We start from the raw sequence: 17,788 nt of genomic DNA, 5'->3' as shown, positions 1-17,788 counted from the left end.
ATAGACATCTTCAAACCCTTCAGAGATCTACAGAATATGGTATTTAAAATGTTTTAATAACTTAGATTTTTTTCCTTTTTTTATGACTATGAGACATGTTGGCTCCTGGCAGCACCAATCTACTTCAGAGAAAATATGGGCATTGAAGAAACTGTATATGGAGTTAACTTTCATTGTGGCAAAAGTTAGCCACTGGACAACAAAGTGTCCTCGAATCGACTGCTGACAAACAGGACAAAATGAACAGACAGGACACGAAACAAAGGACTACCAATTCTTGTCAAGACAAGTGTGGTTGTGTCTTCAGCAACAGGCATCCTCTAAGGTCAGGGCAATATGATACCATCACCGAAGTGGCCTTTGCAATCTGGAAAAGGTACAGTGCTCCTTTCTTCAAAGGCAGCTGAACTGGCAGTGGACCGATGGATTCTGATGTGCAGTGGAACAGCAGCTGAAACAGTTATTCTTGAAAGAGTAACTAAGCTGACGGAGTCTAACCTCTCAATGGTAGACTGGCATTTAATAAAAGAGATGAAGCCACCCACAAGCTGAGAAGAATGGGATGCAGGGAAGAACAGGATGCCGAGATGAAGCCACCCACAAGCTAAGAAGAATGGACAGCTGAATTCCAAAAATATTAACAATTTCCAGAATTTAAAATCCTGAATCACGACAGGACACTGGTGGAATTCAGGTTTATCTGGTACATGGACTACTTGCACCAAATGTGAGGTCGAACTGTAGGCCTTGTGTACATCCTACTTCACAAATGAGTCTGTCAGATATGCTAAGCCTACAGGCAGAAGATGATGCCCCAACATTTCGAAGAAACCTCTGGTGACTGTCCAGGCAGCTGGCTGTTTCTGTCAACTCACATTTTTTTTTTGGAAGCCACTTGCTTGCACTTCCTGTTTTATTAGGTAATATTATTTCCTCCTTGGGTCTCTGAGGGAGCTGAAGATTAGATATAGTTATAGTTAGTTGAAGATTAAATAGTTATAGTTTTCCTTGTTAAGAATTTCAGAAAAGAAACTCACTAAGAGGTGTAAGTGTATAAATTTGAAAGATATTATAAAATAGTTCTTTGTTAGTAATATAAGTTAGGATAGAAAATGATTCAGGTATATTACTTACCAAATAGGATAGATAATGGAATATTTTCTCTGAGTTTGTCAAATGCAAATGGACTAGACATTGTTTAGGTATTTATTGCTTGTATATATTGTATATAGCTATTGTACTTATTGTATATAATTTTTCTTATAACTAAACTTTTTTTTTTTTTTTTTGGTCTTTCGAGACAGGCTTTCTCTGTGTAGCTTTGCGCCTTTCCTGGAACTCACTTGGTAGCCCAGACTGGCCTCGAACTCACAGAGATCCGCCTGGCTCTGCCTCCCAAGTGCTGGGATTAAAGGCGTGCGCCACCACCGCCCGGCAACTTTTTTTTATTAGAATAAAAAGGGGAAATGTGGTGATATTTTATTTGTGCTGAAATGTGATATTTGTATGTTAATAAATAAAGTTTGCCTGGAGATCAGAAGTCATAGCCATAAACAGAAGTCAGGTGGTGGTAGCACATGCCCTTAATCTGATCACATGGCAGTCAGAGTCTCTGTGTGGTCAAGGACACAGCCAAGCATGGTGACAAGCATTTTAAATCCCAGTACCAATCATAAAGACCTGGAGGTCTGTATAGACAGGCAGTGACAAGGAAGTGATGTGGCTGGGCTTAGAGCCAATGAGAAGGCAGAACAGGAAGGCAATAAAAGCACAGTTTAGACAGGAAGAAGCTCTCTCTGTGGAAGCTACTTCATGGTGGAAAGCTAAGGCCAGTCGTGGCTCTTTGCTCTGATCTCTTCAGCTATCAGCTGTATTTGGCTCTGTGTTTCTTATTTAATATGACTGTTTAGAAATTCGTCTATGTTTGGTGTCCAACATGGATAAGAACTTGTACTAAAAATTAGAACAATGGGAAGTGGGGCATGTTGTGATTTTAAATATGACATTTGAGTGAACATGTTAAACAAGTTATTTCTGTGTGGTTGTCTCAAGAACAAAAATCCCAAGTTTTGCAGTATAAGTTTATTGTGAGCATGACTTTATAGTTCTACTTCCTCTAAGGTCACTCTTTAAAATATACTTAATTTGCTGGGCAGTGGTGGCACACACCTCTATTCCCAGAACTTGGGAGGCAGAGCCAGGTGGATCTCTGTGAGTTTGAGGCCAGCCTGGTCTGCAGAGCGAGATCTAGGACAGGCAGCAAAACTACCCAGAGAAACCCTGTCTTGAAAAATACCAAATATATGTATGTATGTACACTGAATGTATTTGTGTACAGTTGGTGTATGTAGGAGCCCATGGAGGTCAGAAGAGCAATCCAATTCTCTGGAACTGGAGTTACAGACAGTTGGGAGCTACCATGTGGGTGCTGAGAATCAAACCTGGGTCCTCTGCAAGAGCAGTAGGAGATTCTAACTATTGAGTTGTCTCTTTAGCCTCCAAGACTACTCTTTATTGTGGAGGTTTGAAAAACAGAGGTTCCAAAATTTGCCTACAGGGTCTTATTTTCACAGTAGTTTTATAGTGATGTCTTTCTGTAGCTGAAAGTTTTCCTGTGTCCCACCTGGTCCAAAGTCAGGACAAATCTTTCACCTGCCGGTCCAGCAGCCACTCAGACCCAAATAAACACACAGGCTTATATTAATTAAAACTGCTCGGCTATAAGCGCAGGCTTCCTACCGACTAGCTCTTACACTTAAACTCAGCCCATTTCTGTTAATCTGTATGTTGCCATGTGTTCTGGGGCTTTTTACCTGTGTGCCATTACATGCTGCTCCCTGGATGGCAGGCTGGCATCTCCTGACTCAGCCTTCCTCTTCCCAGAATTCTCCTTGTCTGCTTATCCCACCTATACTTCCTGCCTAGCTACTGGCCAATCAGTGTTTTATTAAACCAGTGTACAAAAGCATTATCCCACAACATTTCCTCTTTTCTGTTTAATTAAAAAGGAAAGTTTTAACTTTTTTTTTTTTTTTTTCGAGACAGGGTTTCTCTGTGTAGTTTTGTGCCTTTCCTGGAACTCACGTTGGAGACCAGGCTGGCCTCGAACTCACAGAGATCCGCCTGGCTCTGCCTCCCAAGTGCTGGGATTAAAGGCATGCGCCACCACCGCCCGGCTGAAAGTTTTAACTTTAACAGTAAAAATATATATAATAAACAAACAACAGGAAAAATTTCAGCTACACCTTTTCTTTCTTCCTCTCTTTCTTTCTTCTTTCCTTCCTTCCTTCTTTCTTTCTTTCTTTTTTTTTTTTTTTTTTTGAGACAAGGTCTCTCTATGTAGCCCTGGCTGTCCTGGAACTCACTCTGTAGACCAGGCTGGCTTTGAAAACCGAGACCCATCTGCCTCTGTCTCCCAAGTGCTGGGATCAAAGGTGTGTGCTGCCCATCCTTTATAGTGTTGTCTATTAGTTGACTTACAAATGTGGCAAAGTTTTCCTTTTGGCCTCTTTTAAAGAGAATCCATACCCTCAGGTGTTTTCTGCAATTGTACTCAGAGATAAATCTGTAAGAGCACAGGTTTGAAGTAGCAGTAACCAAGACCTGCCAAGTGTAGCGACTCAGGTCGGAGAGCAGGTGGGGACGAACGGGGGAGGCCAGTGGCATCATAAGCCTGCTTCATGTGTGAAGCATGCAAAGACAAGGCAGTCTGTACAAATAACCTTCAAAAGGCTCAGGTGTTGTAATGGCGTTGATTGGTAAAGTGTCACGTGCTCTTTAAGCTGAAGCTGGAGGCAGGGCTGGCTGTACTCCTTCAGGGTCAACCATCCTAAAACTCCCCCCCTCCCCTATGCTGAGTGAGCCTGGTCCGTGGCTCTGCAACCTGAAGAGAAAAGCAGAAAGGAACAAACACAAAAACAAAACAAAAATTGCTGTGTCCTTGAGAACAGCTAGAAAGAGAAGCATTTCTAACAGAAATTACTAGTGTTTACTCCATGTTATAAAAACGGCTAGGATGAAAGTGGAAAGCCAGCCATGCAGCCATGGGAAGCTCACCAGTGGATGGAAGCTCACCAGTGGAATGGATGCCATGCTCTTGGAATTCTCAAATGGTGACATCTGTTTTTGCTTTCGGGGCTGGCCCAGTTGGTTTCTGCTGGATGGCTGCAAGAGCCTGACTCGATGGTGTCTGTATCTGCGGTCATTTGTTCTTTTACACGGAAGCCCCACCTAAGGGGACACTCTGGAACTCGAGGTGGTTGCTTCAGTGAGGATTCTCGCCGACTTCTGGATGTTTAAGTTCCTGATTGGATGCCACCTTTTGTTTGCTCTCTCAGTTTGCCTCTGCTGGATATGGTGAGCACCTTGAACTGATGTTTTATTATCTGTTGCTTCTATCTCCTACAGGCTATTTAATGTCTTACCTTTGCTTATTGTATACTTAATAAACTCATTTGTGCCTACCGTAGATCACTCTCCAGACCTCACAGGTGTCTAGGTAGAAATTCACTTCCTGGGACAATTTTTCCTCAAAAGGAATGTTTCTGTGAATCTAGGACTTTGGGTGACGATGAAGGTGTTGGAAGATTTAATTCAACATCTATATAGTAAATTTAAGTAAAAAGCAAAATAGTCATTCTTGGTAGGAATGTAAAGCATTATAGCCATTGTGGAAAACAGTATGGAGATTTTCAAAAAATAAAATAAATACTGTAGTATTCACTTTGGGGTATTTACACAAAGTAAATTAGTATGTCAAACAGATACATATATATATATATATATATATATATATATATCCCAAAATGATTATATAGTATATACATATGCATATCAAAACATCACATTGTGCAGCATACATATGATTTTGTCAATTAAACCTTAATGCTAGACCAAATCTCATGCAGTTCGTAAACTTCCAAATAGATGAAAATTTCCATGAATAAATAAGAACATAATACACGAAATTTACATTTGGAAGAGAACCTAAAAAGTGCTGCCATTTCCGGCGAAAACTCAAGACTTTGAGATAAATGCTATTTGTCTACGTTTTTAGGAACTTAAAAGAAAATGCGCCAATTTTGTGGTTGCCGTTCATTTCTTGCATTTGAAGTACTCTTCAATGACATCTTTGGCCTGAGAGTCTTTCCCATAGTTCTTCACCACCACACAGCTGCACCCTATCACTTTACGGGGTCTCCCCTTCCGATCGATTTTGCAGAGGCCTGCCCATTCCCCGAGTTTCCGGCTGTCATCAACCTTCATGAGGTGGATCTGGTGCTCCGCACAGAGGGACTCCACCAACTTGACGTACATCGGTTTATCACAATTGGCGGCGAGCACGCACAGGCGGGCTTGGCCCTTGCCTAAGGCTTTGACAGCTTCGTGGATTCCTCGCGCGAGGCCGTCGTGGACCAGGGCGGTCTTCAGCACCTCTCTCAAGGCCGCATGGACGTCCATTGCACTCGCGGCCGCCGCCGCGGTGGCTGCCTTGGCCATGGCGCTGGGTGGGTGGGTGGGTTACGGGTGGATGCGATCCCGGACCGCACGCAAGCCTGCGAGCCTGCGAGCCTCCGGGCGCCGAAGCGACGCGCGTGGCTAGCAATGTCCGGGGCCACCCAACCCCTTCCGACACCACCCAGCAGCGATCGAAAACTACACGTTCACTTCCGACCTAAGTCGCAGGGGGCAGCGACTCCCCAGTCCTGCGGAGGCGGGAAGGTGGTCGGGTGACCACCTAGGGGACAAAAAATTAGGACACCTCGGGCGGAGGCTGCTCCGTGTGTTTGTGGGGGGGCACGCAAGGAGGAGGGGCGGCTCGCAGGGAGCAAGGGGGGAAGCTTTCCCGTTATTGTTACGTAACCTCGGCTGCCGCTGCGGGAGAGCATCTGGGGAGCAGCGGACGCGCCTCCGCAGACCGCAGCGCCATCCACAGCCGCCGCGACGCCGCACACTTGTGCGCCAGCATCCTGCGCCCTCGCGCCACCGCGCTCCGACTCTTACGTTGCGCTGGCCGATTCGCCACGACTGGGTGTCAGGATTTAAAAACACCAAACCGTGACGATTTGAATATAGGAATCAGGAGACTGATTTTTGGTTTCTAAAAAAAAAAAATTTTTTTTTCTTTTGGGTGATCGTTGTGGAGCGGCACGTCAGCTCCGCTCAGCACGCTGAGGCTGTGCGTCGAAAACGCCGACGCGGACGCCCAGACCGTCGTGCCCCGGCGGCGCGCAGGCGCAGTAGCCTCTCTCGCCCCCCCAGGTCCCGCCCCCTCTCCGGGTGGACGACGTGGAAGTTGCTGGCCGACCTGGCTGGGAACCGGAGGCCCGGAGCGGCGGAGGTGGCGGCGCCCAGGCTCGACTAGGACTCGCTGCCGAGTCCCGGCCTGACTCCGGGGACCGGCGAGGGCGCGGCGGCGGCTCATCATGGGTGAGGAGCGTGGGGAGGGCGGCGGGCGCCCGGGGCGGCGGCGGCGGGGACGGACGGACGGAGCCGCAGGCCCCGGGCGACGGAGCCACCATCACCTGCCGGGGGACCCCGCCCCCGGGCCCGGGTCTCCCCCCAACCCCGTCCCCCCGCGTCCCCGGCTCGGGTGGCTGGGAGGAGCGGGGCGTCGGGTGCCCGGCCCCTCGGGTGGCTTCTGCGTGGGCGTTGGGGCTGCGTCACTTTGAGGACAGCCCAGGCCAGGTGCTGCGGTGGCTCCGGGCGCCGCTCGCCTGCTCTCTCGCCTGCTCGCCCGCTGGCACGGTTGGTGGAATTGCGAAGTGGGAGGTTAACAGCCCGCCCAGGGCGTGGGTTTATGTTTTTGTTTTTGTTTTCCTTATCGCGATTCGCACGATTTGCAGTTCCCCCAGGTGAGGGACCGAACGCCAGCAGCGGCCCCAGCGCACCCCTAAGGTGACGCCCCCCAGGACAGCTGGAGCCTCCCTCTGGGGAGTTGCTTGCTTTCGGTCCCTCCCCGGTTTTCTCAACAGTGATCCCGAGCACCCTGATTCTGTTGGGTTGCCTGTCACCCTTCAGTGCTGTTTCTCCGCCTCTCGTCTACGTGTAAAAGGGTTGAAAGGACTTTGTCGGGTCACACCCATTCTTTCCCCAAGGTTCTGTGTACAGTGTGACATCTCTTCTTCCTGTCTTCGGCCCTTCTCCTTTCCGTGTGTGCCTGTGTGTGGATTGAAGTCAGCCTTGAGCGTGCTAGGCAACGCCCTGCTGCTGAGCTATGTCCCAGTCTTTTTAAAACTTTGAGACAGGCTCTCACTAAGTTGTTTAGCCTTGAATTCAACTCATGCTGTAGCCAACTCAGACTCAAGGCGCTTTAGCCTCCTTAAGTAGCTGGTACTATTACAGGCTTGGACCACTAGCCAAAGGCCTTGCCTTTTATTTTTAAGATTAAATATATCCTGTTCGTATTGCATATTGAGCATATTCTCCTTTATATTCCCCCACTTTTCTCTTTTCTCACTTTATATTGTCTTTTTTTTTTTCTTTAGTGACTTTTGAAGGCAAAGAGTTTGTGTGTGCCACAAATACTTTTTATGTTGCAGGGTGCCTTGGGTGCATAATGTTTCCTGGAAATATTTCATAAAATACTGGATGAGTCTTACTGTCTCAAATGAGTTTTCTAATGCATTCAGGAAAGAGAGTCAGGCAGATCTCTATGAGTTCAAGGCCAGCTTGGTCAACATACTGATTTCCAGGTCAGCCTGGGCTACAAAGTGAGACCTTGTCTCAAAAAATAATCCCCCTAAATAATAATAAAATGACTTTTCCATAGTAGCTGTTATTAGAAAAACAAATCAGCAACAAAATGTATTTTGTCCTGTGTGGCCATCAGAGTCTCTTGTGGTAGTTTTGTGGGTTAGTGGGAGTGCACCAAAGGCACTTGTACTGCATGTCCTGCGTGTCCTGCGTGTCTGATTAGTGTATCTCCTGCCTCCTGACAGTACTCGGGACCTGGGAACATCACTTAGTACTTTGCTGTTGAATAATGTGTTTCATTGGAAGCAAAAGTGTCCACCTGTGCATCCAGGGAGATATTTTGCTATTCGATTAGGCATATAGCTTTCAAAAGGCAAGGTTAAATGTCCTATGGCCCTAATTTAAAAGATGATATTAAGTACGTTTTTGTTTTTATTCTCTTGTAGGTGGCTTTTTCTCAAGTATTTTTTCCAGTCTCTTTGGAACCAGGGAAATGAGGATTTTAATTTTGGGATTAGATGGTGCTGGGAAAACAACAATTTTGTACAGATTACAGGTTGGAGAAGTTGTTACTACTATTCCCAGTAAGTATTGGTTTGATAACTCATAGAACTTTTCTGATTTCTATCTAATACAATTTTCTGAATAAATTAGTCATATGATAGGTTGATAGGGGTTTGTAAACTTTTTGGAAAAAATGATACTGACAAAATTTTTTTTTTAAATGGAGTAAGAAGCGTTTTAATGTACTTGTTTCCTATCCAGGCAGGCAAACAGATGTCTGTTTAGAGCTATAGTTGGCTTAAGTCACTAAATCTTTATGCTCAATGAGGATACTAAATATCTACTGGCTTCGTCCAGTAAGTAAATGAAGTGTACAAGGTGCTTTGCTAATGGTTTAATGAATATAGAGATGTTACATTGGTGGTGTTGTATACAAAGTACATTTTTCTGCATGTTTTTGTTACTTGAATCACAGTGTAGTTTCTCCTGAGTAATTCTGTAGATCACTTTTAAAGATGGGAATTGTAGAGGCTGAGTGTTGAAATGACCAGGTTACCTGAGAACTAAGAAGGAACACCCGAACTTTAACTCTGTTCATAGCCTTGTTATTCTTGCTGTCCTAGAAAATTATTTTCGAGTAGTCCTATCTATCTTACTACATAGGGATGCTCTTGATGTTTAAAATAAAATTTTAATTATGATGTTTATACTTTTTCCGTTGTTGAACTAAATGTGTAGAGTAATACATTTAAATTAAATTGAAGAATCCATGTAGTTTGCTCAAGATTTTAAACTGTGTTCTGAATGACTTGTCATTTTGTACTAACCCTTCCAGGATTTTTTGTTTTGCTTTTATGGAAGAAGGTTTGGGTTCTGTAGCATCTGTTATTTCATTTCCTTTGACCCTCACTTCTCAGACTCTCCCCTCCGTCTGGGTAGCTTTTGGTGACGTCACTTTGCAATCCCAGTCCACACAGTGGGTGGACGGCAGTGTGGGCTGCTGTCACCCCTGCTCTTTGCACATGAACACTGCTCTTGATGGTGAAGAACAGAGCTGCGTCTGTCCAGTTCTGAAGGAGAAGGAACTTGGTTTTCAGTGTGTTACGATTGCTGTGGTTTATTTTTCCGTTGTAATGTGCATACTTGCCCACCAAATACATCATCTACCAACACAACGTTAATAGGGAACAAAAATCAGTGGTTACTGGAAGTCATTTTTCACTCTGACTTTTTTTTAAAGCTTAGGAAATGTGAGCAAACTTTGTACATGTCCATGCCAAGTGTTTTCAGCATCATTTTCTCCCTTGTTTAGACTCCTTTCTCTGAAAGTAGTATCTGGTCTCAGCCGTGTGGTGCCAGAGCTACACCTAGGAAGAATGGTGGACAGAAGGGGTGAGATATAGACCATGCCAGCTGTGACCTTGTTACAAGTGAGCTGTTGAGATGTCTGCAGAGGGTCTGTAAGGTTGACACCCGCAGAGAACGTGGCTCCCACAAAGTCATTGCTGTGTCCTCACTGAATTTTAGTTTTTAATTATAAGTCTGTCATTATAATTTTAGTTTTTACTATCTGCCAGAACTTCAGCTCTTATATCTATAACTGTGCTTTTCAAATAAAACTTTCTGAAGATGCTGGGCAGTGGTGGCACACGCCTTTAATCCCAGCACTTGGGAGGCAGTGGCAGGTGAATTCCTGTGAGTTTGAGGCCATCCTGGTCTAAAGAGTGAGTTCGAGGATAGCCAGAGCTGTTACATACAGAAACCCTGTTTCAAATAAACAAACAAGCAAAAGCCTTTCTGAACACTTGTATGCTAGTACTCAGGGAAGTTTAATAGACCTCTAGGACTGGGGAAATTGCTCAGTAGGTAAAATGCTAAGGACAAGAGTTCAGTCCCTAGGGCTTATATAAAAACAGACTGCATGTGGTAGATGCCCAGGGCTTGATGGCCAGCCAGCCAGCCCAGCCTACTTGGCCAGCAAGAGACACTTGTCTCAAAAAAAAAAAAAAAAAAAAAGGTGGGCAGTGACCGAGGAACACACAGTGTTGTCTTTGTCCTCTGGCTTACACACTCTCACACACATGGGTGCCGGCAATTGTGTTAATAACATGCATAACATGCACAGAGTGGTCACGAGGTTTTTTTGTAACCTGAAGGTGGTGCTGATCTTGTTAATTGTGTGTGTGTATCTTAGTATATTGTCTTAAATGTTATAATAACCCAGCCCAAAATGTTTGAAAATTAACAGCAGTTGCTAAAACTCCGGGAGAGTGTGTTAGTCTACATCTACTATTGATTTGATTTCTCTTTCAGCTATTGGATTTAATGTAGAGACGGTGACATACAAAAACCTCAAATTCCAAGTCTGGGACTTAGGAGGACAGACAAGTATCAGGTATGCTGTAAACACCAGGTCATTTGGTTGTGCTTGACATTTACTGGCTCTTTTTAGTGCTGGCAATACTAAACCAAAATACTAAATCTCTGTTGCAGATTAGATAGGGGTGCGGTTGTTTAAATGAGGTGGGATTTGAAACTAGGAATTTCCTGAGAGCATCCAGTAATTAAGATCTAAGGAACTCAGTTTTTCAGATAATCACTTAAGTGAAAATCCTCTCATGAGAACCTGAAAGGCTCAGAAACCGGCCCCTGGTTTACGTTTTGTTTTGATCCTCCGAGGATGTTTGGCACCCATACAAAGCCATGCAGCAGTGACATAAATAGAGGTGACCGGTGAAATTCAGTGCTCGGCAACTGGACTGCGCATGACTGACTGCCAGTGGCTTAGGGGACCAGCCCAGAGCAGTAGTAAGGTTGCTGTTGAGAGATTGATAGTATGGCGGTGCACACCTTTAATCCCAGCATCGGAGTCAGAGGCAGGAGGATCTCTGTGAGTTGGAGGCTATCCTGGTCTACATATCTAGTTCCAGGCCAGCCAGATATACATAGTGGACTGTCTCATAAAAGACAAAAGAAATATATATATCAGTAATATAGTCACTAAATATTCTCCCATTCAGTAACTCACTTAAGTCACTTTTGAGATTACTTCTTATTGTAGCCAATTCTACTTCTGATTGTCATCAGTGATTAAGGACATATAAAGTCACATTAAAAATTCCAAGCAGTGGTGGCTTATGCCTTTAATCCCTGAACTCGGAAGGCAAAGGCAAGAGGATCTGAGTTCGAGGCCAGCCTGGTCTACACAGAGAAACCTGTGTCGAGGGGAAAAGGCAAACAAACAAAAGACATCCTTTTCTTGTAAGAGTTCCTGGTTAAAGACTTGTAAGTTACAGTTATCAGGTCTGTGTACAGTTTTCCTATCGGTGTAGTTAGTGTTCTTTGTGGATTATATTTCTACCTTCTCAGCCTGAAATTCAAACTTACTTTGAAACTGTAATTTTGGGCCTATAATTTAATATTTATCACTCTTCTTTCAACCTAGTCATACCAAGTGTGATGCAAGATGCGTTTCTATCAGAAACAGCAGATCATAAGGCATTGTTCTGCACAGAGTGGAGCAGGGCTGGCATGTATTCACCATCTCCCTGTCCTTGACCCAAGTCCAACTTGGAAATTGACATGTCAGGTTTTTTCTCGGGATAACATCTTTTCCATTCTTGGACTTTCTTTAGGCCGTACTGGAGATGTTACTATTCAAACACAGATGCTGTCATCTATGTAGTTGACAGTTGTGACCGAGACCGAATTGGCATTTCCAAGTCAGAGTTAGTTGCCATGTTGGAGGTAAGCAAACATTTAAATATTAACATTAAACATTAAAATGAGGAACTGGAGGGATCACTTAATTTGTTTACTTTTTCCTATGTATATTATCACGTGAAATAATGGAAAAACACGCAAGGATAGTTTTCCTCTATTCTTTCTCTATCTGTTTTATTTCTTTATTTGTATGAATGTTTTGTGAGCCACCATGTGGGTGCTGGGAATTGAACTCAGGACCTCTGGAAGAGCAGTCGGTGCTCTTAACCTCTGAGCCATCTCTCCAGCCCTGTATGAATGTTTTGTTTGCATCATTTGTGAGTACTGTGTGCATGCTTGGTGTGTATGGAGGTCAGAAGAGATGATCAGATTTCCTGGGAGTGGAGGTATAGATGATTGAGCCAATGTGTGGGTGCTAGGAATTGAACCTGGGTCCTCTGCAGGAGCAACAAGTGCTCTTAACCACTGGGCTAACTTTCCCCACCCCTTTAAAGATTTATTTAAAAGAAGTGTGTGTGTGTGTCTGTGTGTGTGTGTGTGTGTGTCTGCGTGTGTCTGCACAGATGGTTCTCCACCACCTGTGCACCTGGTGCCTGACGAGGTTGGAAGAAGGTCTGCCTGAAACTGGCATTATAGATGGTTGTAATCTACCATGTGTGTCTGGGAACCAGACATGGGTTCCCTGCATGAGCAGCAAAATGCTCTTAACCAGAGCCCTCCCTCTATCCCAGCCAGCCAGCCAGTCAGTCACTCAGTCAGTCAGTCAGTCAGCCAGTCAGTTGGTCAGTCTGTCTGTCTGTCTCTCCTGCTTTCTTTTCTTTTTAAAAAGTGTGCATTACATCCTATTCCAGAAGTACAGTTGGAATGATGATGGATGGAATGAAAATCCAACCCTATAGCTTCCTGTAAGGTAGATTTCATGATTCCCTGAAAGTTGAGAGCTCTTTTAATTTAAGATAAATCAACTTAAAAAAACAAAACAAAACAAAACTATTAGTGTGTGTGTGTGTGTGTGTGTGTCTGTGTGTGTCTGTGTCTGTGTGTCTGTGTGCGTGCGCGTTTGCATGTGTACACACTTGCCCATTGAGGTCAGAGCACACCTTTGTAGCGCTGGTTCTCATCCACCTTTATGTAGGATCCAAAGATGTATCTCAGGTTGCTGCCACACTTAGGCAACTTTTACCTGTTGACCCGACTTGCTGCCCCAATAGTATGACTTCTAAAGGACTTGTTTTTTTCTGTGGTTTGTGTCTGCGTGCACATATATGTGGGTGCGTGCACATACATGTGGGTGCCCTCAGAGGCCAGAAGAGGGTGTCAGCCCCCCTCGGACTGGAGTCCAGGCAGTTGGGAGCCACCCATTGCGGGTGCTGGGAACCGAACTCTGGAGGAGGAGCAGTGCTTGTAGGCACTGAGCCATCTCTCCAGTCCCGTCTTTTTGCTGTCTTCCCTTTGGCCAGTTTGGAAACGTCGTGCACTGAGAAGGTGTGTTTCTGGGTTGCAGTGCGGCTCTGCCCTGCGTTAGGAGGCTCTCCTGTCACTGTTTGCAGCCCAGCAGCCGTGCTGAGCTCCTCTGAACCTGCGCTTCCTGCACTCCCAGTGCCCGCTCCTCGTGTCTCTGTCCCCTGTCTGCACTGGTGCCCTCTCTAGTGAGGCAGGAGCATGCTTTGCGTCAGTTTTGTTTGCTTTTGAGACAAGGCTTTGCTCTGTAGCCGTGGCTGCCTTTGAACTCACAGACATCCATCCACCTGGTTCTGTCTTTTAAGTGCTGCGATTAAAGGCCATAAGGCCTTGCAGTTCTTTTTTTTTTTTTTAAATGGTATTGGGGTTGAACTCAGAGCCGTGTACATGCTAAGCAAGAGTTCTACCCCTTAGCTGTGTCTCTAGCTCAAAAACTCAATACATTTACTGAGATCGTCAAATTTAGAGCATTCATTAAACAAAAGACTCAAGTAAATATGCTTCGATTCATTAACAACAGCCCAGTAACATTTTCTTTAGAAAATGAAGTGGCTCTTCCTTTTTCTACAGTTCCACCTTACCCAGCTAATTGATGCTTAAGTACCGGTTCTGGCTCCTCTGCCGCTGGGGTGCGGCAGCACAGCGGAGGCCACGTACAGGAGGGTCCAGACGTAGATTAGAGTCCGTGACACTGGGGGGCGAGGCATGGCAGCAGAGGCAGGAAGCTGAGGACTCACAGTGTCAACTGCAGCGGGAACCTGAGAGAACACACCTCACTTCCTCTTAAAGGCCGCCCCCCCCTCCCGTGACTTACCTTCGTCCTCAGGCCACGCCCCCTGAGCCCCCTCAAACACTCGAGTGGGGGCCAGTGGATGCCTGGGACCCTCCTTACACCTCTTGCTCTCTTTAACTCTCATGGCCGGTTTCCATTATTGACCACTGTTACATATAATGGATTTTTAAAACAGCAGCTTTATTTAGGCCTGGTTCACATTATATAGAGTATTATTTTGGAGAGACTGATAATTAACTTTAATTTATAATTCTGGAGTTGTGCAAGATTGTTAGGAGTCATTTGCAACATAAGGGTTTGGTTTATGAAATCTTACAGAGATGGGCCTGTAATTACAGGTACGTGCTTCTATTCTAGTACTTGGGAGGCAGAGGAGGAGGATCATGAGACAAGACCATCCTGGACTACACAGCTCAAAGACTTACTCAAAACCAAGGTGGGGAAGGTGGGGTGTAGCTCAGCAGAGTGCTTCCCTAACTCACTCTGGAGAACACAAAACCTTACCGAGTAAGGACTGGGAGTCACGTTGTTAGGAAGTAGCTTTTGTGTCCATCAGCAGACACTGTTAGGTGAACTGTAGGTCTAGTGCCATTTTGTACTGTTCACATTAAAACACACACACAGAGCACTAGGTTCTTACCTTCTTTGTGTACATAAACACATTCCAAATGAAATATGTGTAAAATACGGAAATTAGCTACATGAATGTGTAGGTGGATAAGCCTGAGATACCTGGATTGGGAAAGCCTTTCTGAAACAGTGGGAGGATTTACAAAAAGGTTTAATTGCAACTCAAAACCCTCAAAATTCAGGTGTGCTAAAAATACCAACAAATAAGATAGGAAATCAGGACTGACTGGAAATCAGGATTGATTAGTGGTCCTGTTTTTTTTTGAGATAAGATCTTGCTTTTAGCCTCCGCTGGCCTTAACTTGTTTGCCATGTCCTCAGGCTAGCCTCGGACTTTACTGATTGCCCTGGCCTTCCAAGTTCAAGACTGCCGTCCTTGTCCTTTCTCTTTCTCTGTGTGGTTGGATGCGTCTGTCTCCTTAGCACGCGCCAGCTGTACCCAGCAGTGGGTTTCTTTCCATTGCCCTGTGTGCGTGTACACACTGTGTTTGTTTATGTGCACTCCCTTATCTTCTCTGGTTCTCCTCTCACTCCACCAGCCCCTTCCTCCCAGCGGGCCTTCCTTCCGTGTTCTTGTCTTTTTTCTGTGACCCAGTGCATTTCATTAGAGATGTTCACAGGAGTATGGATGCACCAGCACACTCTCTTCAACACAGTTTAATGTTGGTGTTTTTTCCCAATTCAAGGGTACAAACTGATGAAAGGATTTTTCCTTTATTTTTTTAATTTATTATTTCCTTCTATTTTATTTAGGAAGAAGAGCTGAGAAAGGCCATTTTAGTGGTGTTTGCAAACAAGCAGGACATGGAGCAGGCCATGACACCCTCAGAAATGGCCAATGCACTTGGGTTACCTGCTCTGAAAGACCGAAAGTGGCAGATATTTAAAACATCCGCAACCAAAGGCACTGGCCTTGATGAGGCGATGGAATGGTGAGTGTCTGTTTGAAGCCAGCTGCTCGTGCATATGGCGAGCTTCCTTATAGGATAGTTTTTATTTTTCCCCAGACAGTGTCTTGGTATACAGCCCAGGATCTGATCCTGCTTCAGCCCTCCTTAGTGCAGGGACCAGACCCGTGTGCATTACCACACTGGCCTATGATGCAGCGCTGATTTTCTTGGGGATGACATTTAGATAGCAGCTTTTAGACAGATAGAATAAACACCTCTTCCAGCTTTTTCTCCCATTGTCTTCCTGAGTAAACGTCTTCATTCCAGCCACACTCACATAACTGCTATTACTAGGTAAGCTGCCCCTCTGCTTTACATCCCCTTCCAGTTCCGAGGCCTTCAGGAATTAGGATAAGGCTTGCTTCTTGTCAAGAAGATTCTTGACAGGCACGGTGGTAGCTCATCCCTTTATACCAGCACTCAGGAGGCACATGCAGGAGGATCACTATGGGTTTGAGGCCAGTCTGGTCTGCTTAGCAAGACCAGCTGAGGCTATATAGTGGGACCCTGCTGCAACTGTCTTCCTCCCCCGAAAAGATCCTCAAGTGCATCATCTGTGATCCCACTGTCTGACCACACGCGTGAAGTTATGTGCCCTTGTCACAGACCAGTGACAGGTGCTTGTCCATTAGTCTATAATTGTTCAGGAGGTGTGTCTGCTCCAGATGCTTGAGAATAGAGGTCAGTTTCTATCTCTGAACTGTGCATGCATACATCCCAGCAGTAATAGCAGACTATAGATACCTGAGACTCATTTGATGGTGCCTGCCTATGATATCAACACTTTGGAGGCAGAGGCAAGAGGGTCAGGAATTTAAGGCCACCTTTGGCTCTGTGGTGAGTTCAAGGTTAGCCTGTCTCAAAAAAGAAAAACATAAATAGAAAGAAAAGAAAGAAAAATCAATAGATACTTGGGCTTTATCTTTAATCTGTGTTAATATTTGTAATCTTAATTTTGAAATTTATATTGTAAATGTTCATGCTTTATACCTGGACGTTGGTTTTGTTAACTATATTGCATTTTCTCTCTGCAGGTTAGTGGAAACATTGAAAAGCAGACAGTAAGTCCGCTTACATCAGTTCCTGTGAACCCAACGCTACGTCCCATCCTTATTGGAATCAGCCGGATGTGCTTCTCTGACTGTTAGGACTGTGTGATTGCAGGCTGTACAGAACTGACTCCACTATTTGTAATAAATATAAAAAACAAGTATTTGGCAAGAGGGTTAGCTTGATTGAATCACCCAGATGCTTTATGTAATGTAAAATAGTCTTCCTTGCTTTCTTGTGTTAAGGTATATATTCTATTTGTATGGAATTCTTACACAAATACAATTCTATTAAAGAATGTACACTCTTGGGGGGAACCCTCCTATTTTTAAATTAGTGGTTGCATTTTGTTTGTATGAACACTAATATTTAGCTCAGACTTTTTCTCCCTTAAAATGAATTCAGGCTTTCCAAAGATTAGTCTTAGCAAAGTAGATTAGAAATAGTGTGTATAATATAATCATCACTTGCCTAACTGACTAGTTTATATAAGCTATTCCACTTAAGAGTTTTTGGTTATAGGCATGAGAAGTATTTTGTTGGCTCACTTTACTGACTTACATTATTTTACAATACTTTATACTTGTCCAAGAATTTTATATATGTTGATCTGAACATTGTACCAGGAACCCTGTGAGAAAAGCAAGGTTCTGCTGTGTTGCTTGGCCAGGCCCTATATAGTGAGGTGAGGTAGAGTCCCGAGTCAGGCTTCTGGGTCAGAAATTTGTGTTACAAGTCATACTGTATCTGGAAATACCAACATGGGAATGCAGACACCCAGGTGTGGTGGCACACATCTGTAATCCTAGGACTCGGGACAGGCAGGAGGACCAAGAGTTCAAGGCTAGCCTCAGCTTTGTGGTGAATCTGAGGCCAGCCTGGGCTGCTTGAGGCTGTGTCTCAAAACAAAAATAACAAACAAACAGACAAATTATGCTAAAGTAGTTACAGACATTCAAAGTAATGTTTATATAAACTCTTG

General features: G+C 44.6%; 2 protein-coding genes across 2 annotated transcripts; one reads left to right on the top strand and one right to left on the bottom strand.

Moving 5' to 3' along the window:
- Positions 1-3,376: 3,376 nt before the first annotated feature.
- On the bottom strand, positions 3,377-6,176 carry LOC114700599 (40S ribosomal protein S12-like). Its single transcript, XM_037196833.1, has one exon. The coding sequence runs from the start codon at positions 5,497-5,499 to the stop codon at positions 5,095-5,097; it is 405 nt and encodes a 134-aa protein (XP_037052728.1). The 5' UTR covers positions 5,500-6,176; the 3' UTR covers positions 3,377-5,094.
- A 100-nt stretch (positions 6,177-6,276) lies between these two features.
- Arl1 (ADP ribosylation factor like GTPase 1) lies at positions 6,277-17,139 on the top strand. The gene is made up of 6 exons (XM_028880303.2): positions 6,277-6,429; positions 8,142-8,279; positions 10,513-10,594; positions 11,835-11,946; positions 15,560-15,738; positions 16,791-17,139. The coding sequence occupies exons 1-6, from the start codon at positions 6,426-6,428 to the stop codon at positions 16,819-16,821; spliced, it is 546 nt and encodes a 181-aa protein (XP_028736136.1). The 5' UTR covers positions 6,277-6,425; the 3' UTR covers positions 16,822-17,139.
- The last annotated feature ends 649 nt before the right edge of the window (positions 17,140-17,788 follow it).

The sequence above is a fragment of the Peromyscus leucopus genome, chromosome 18 (assembly GCF_004664715.2).
Source record: "Peromyscus leucopus breed LL Stock chromosome 18, UCI_PerLeu_2.1, whole genome shotgun sequence".
Classification (NCBI taxonomy): Eukaryota; Metazoa; Chordata; class Mammalia; order Rodentia; family Cricetidae; genus Peromyscus; species Peromyscus leucopus.
The sequence above is the reverse complement of the archived record's forward strand: the minus strand, read 5'-3'. Positions and strand labels throughout refer to the sequence as shown.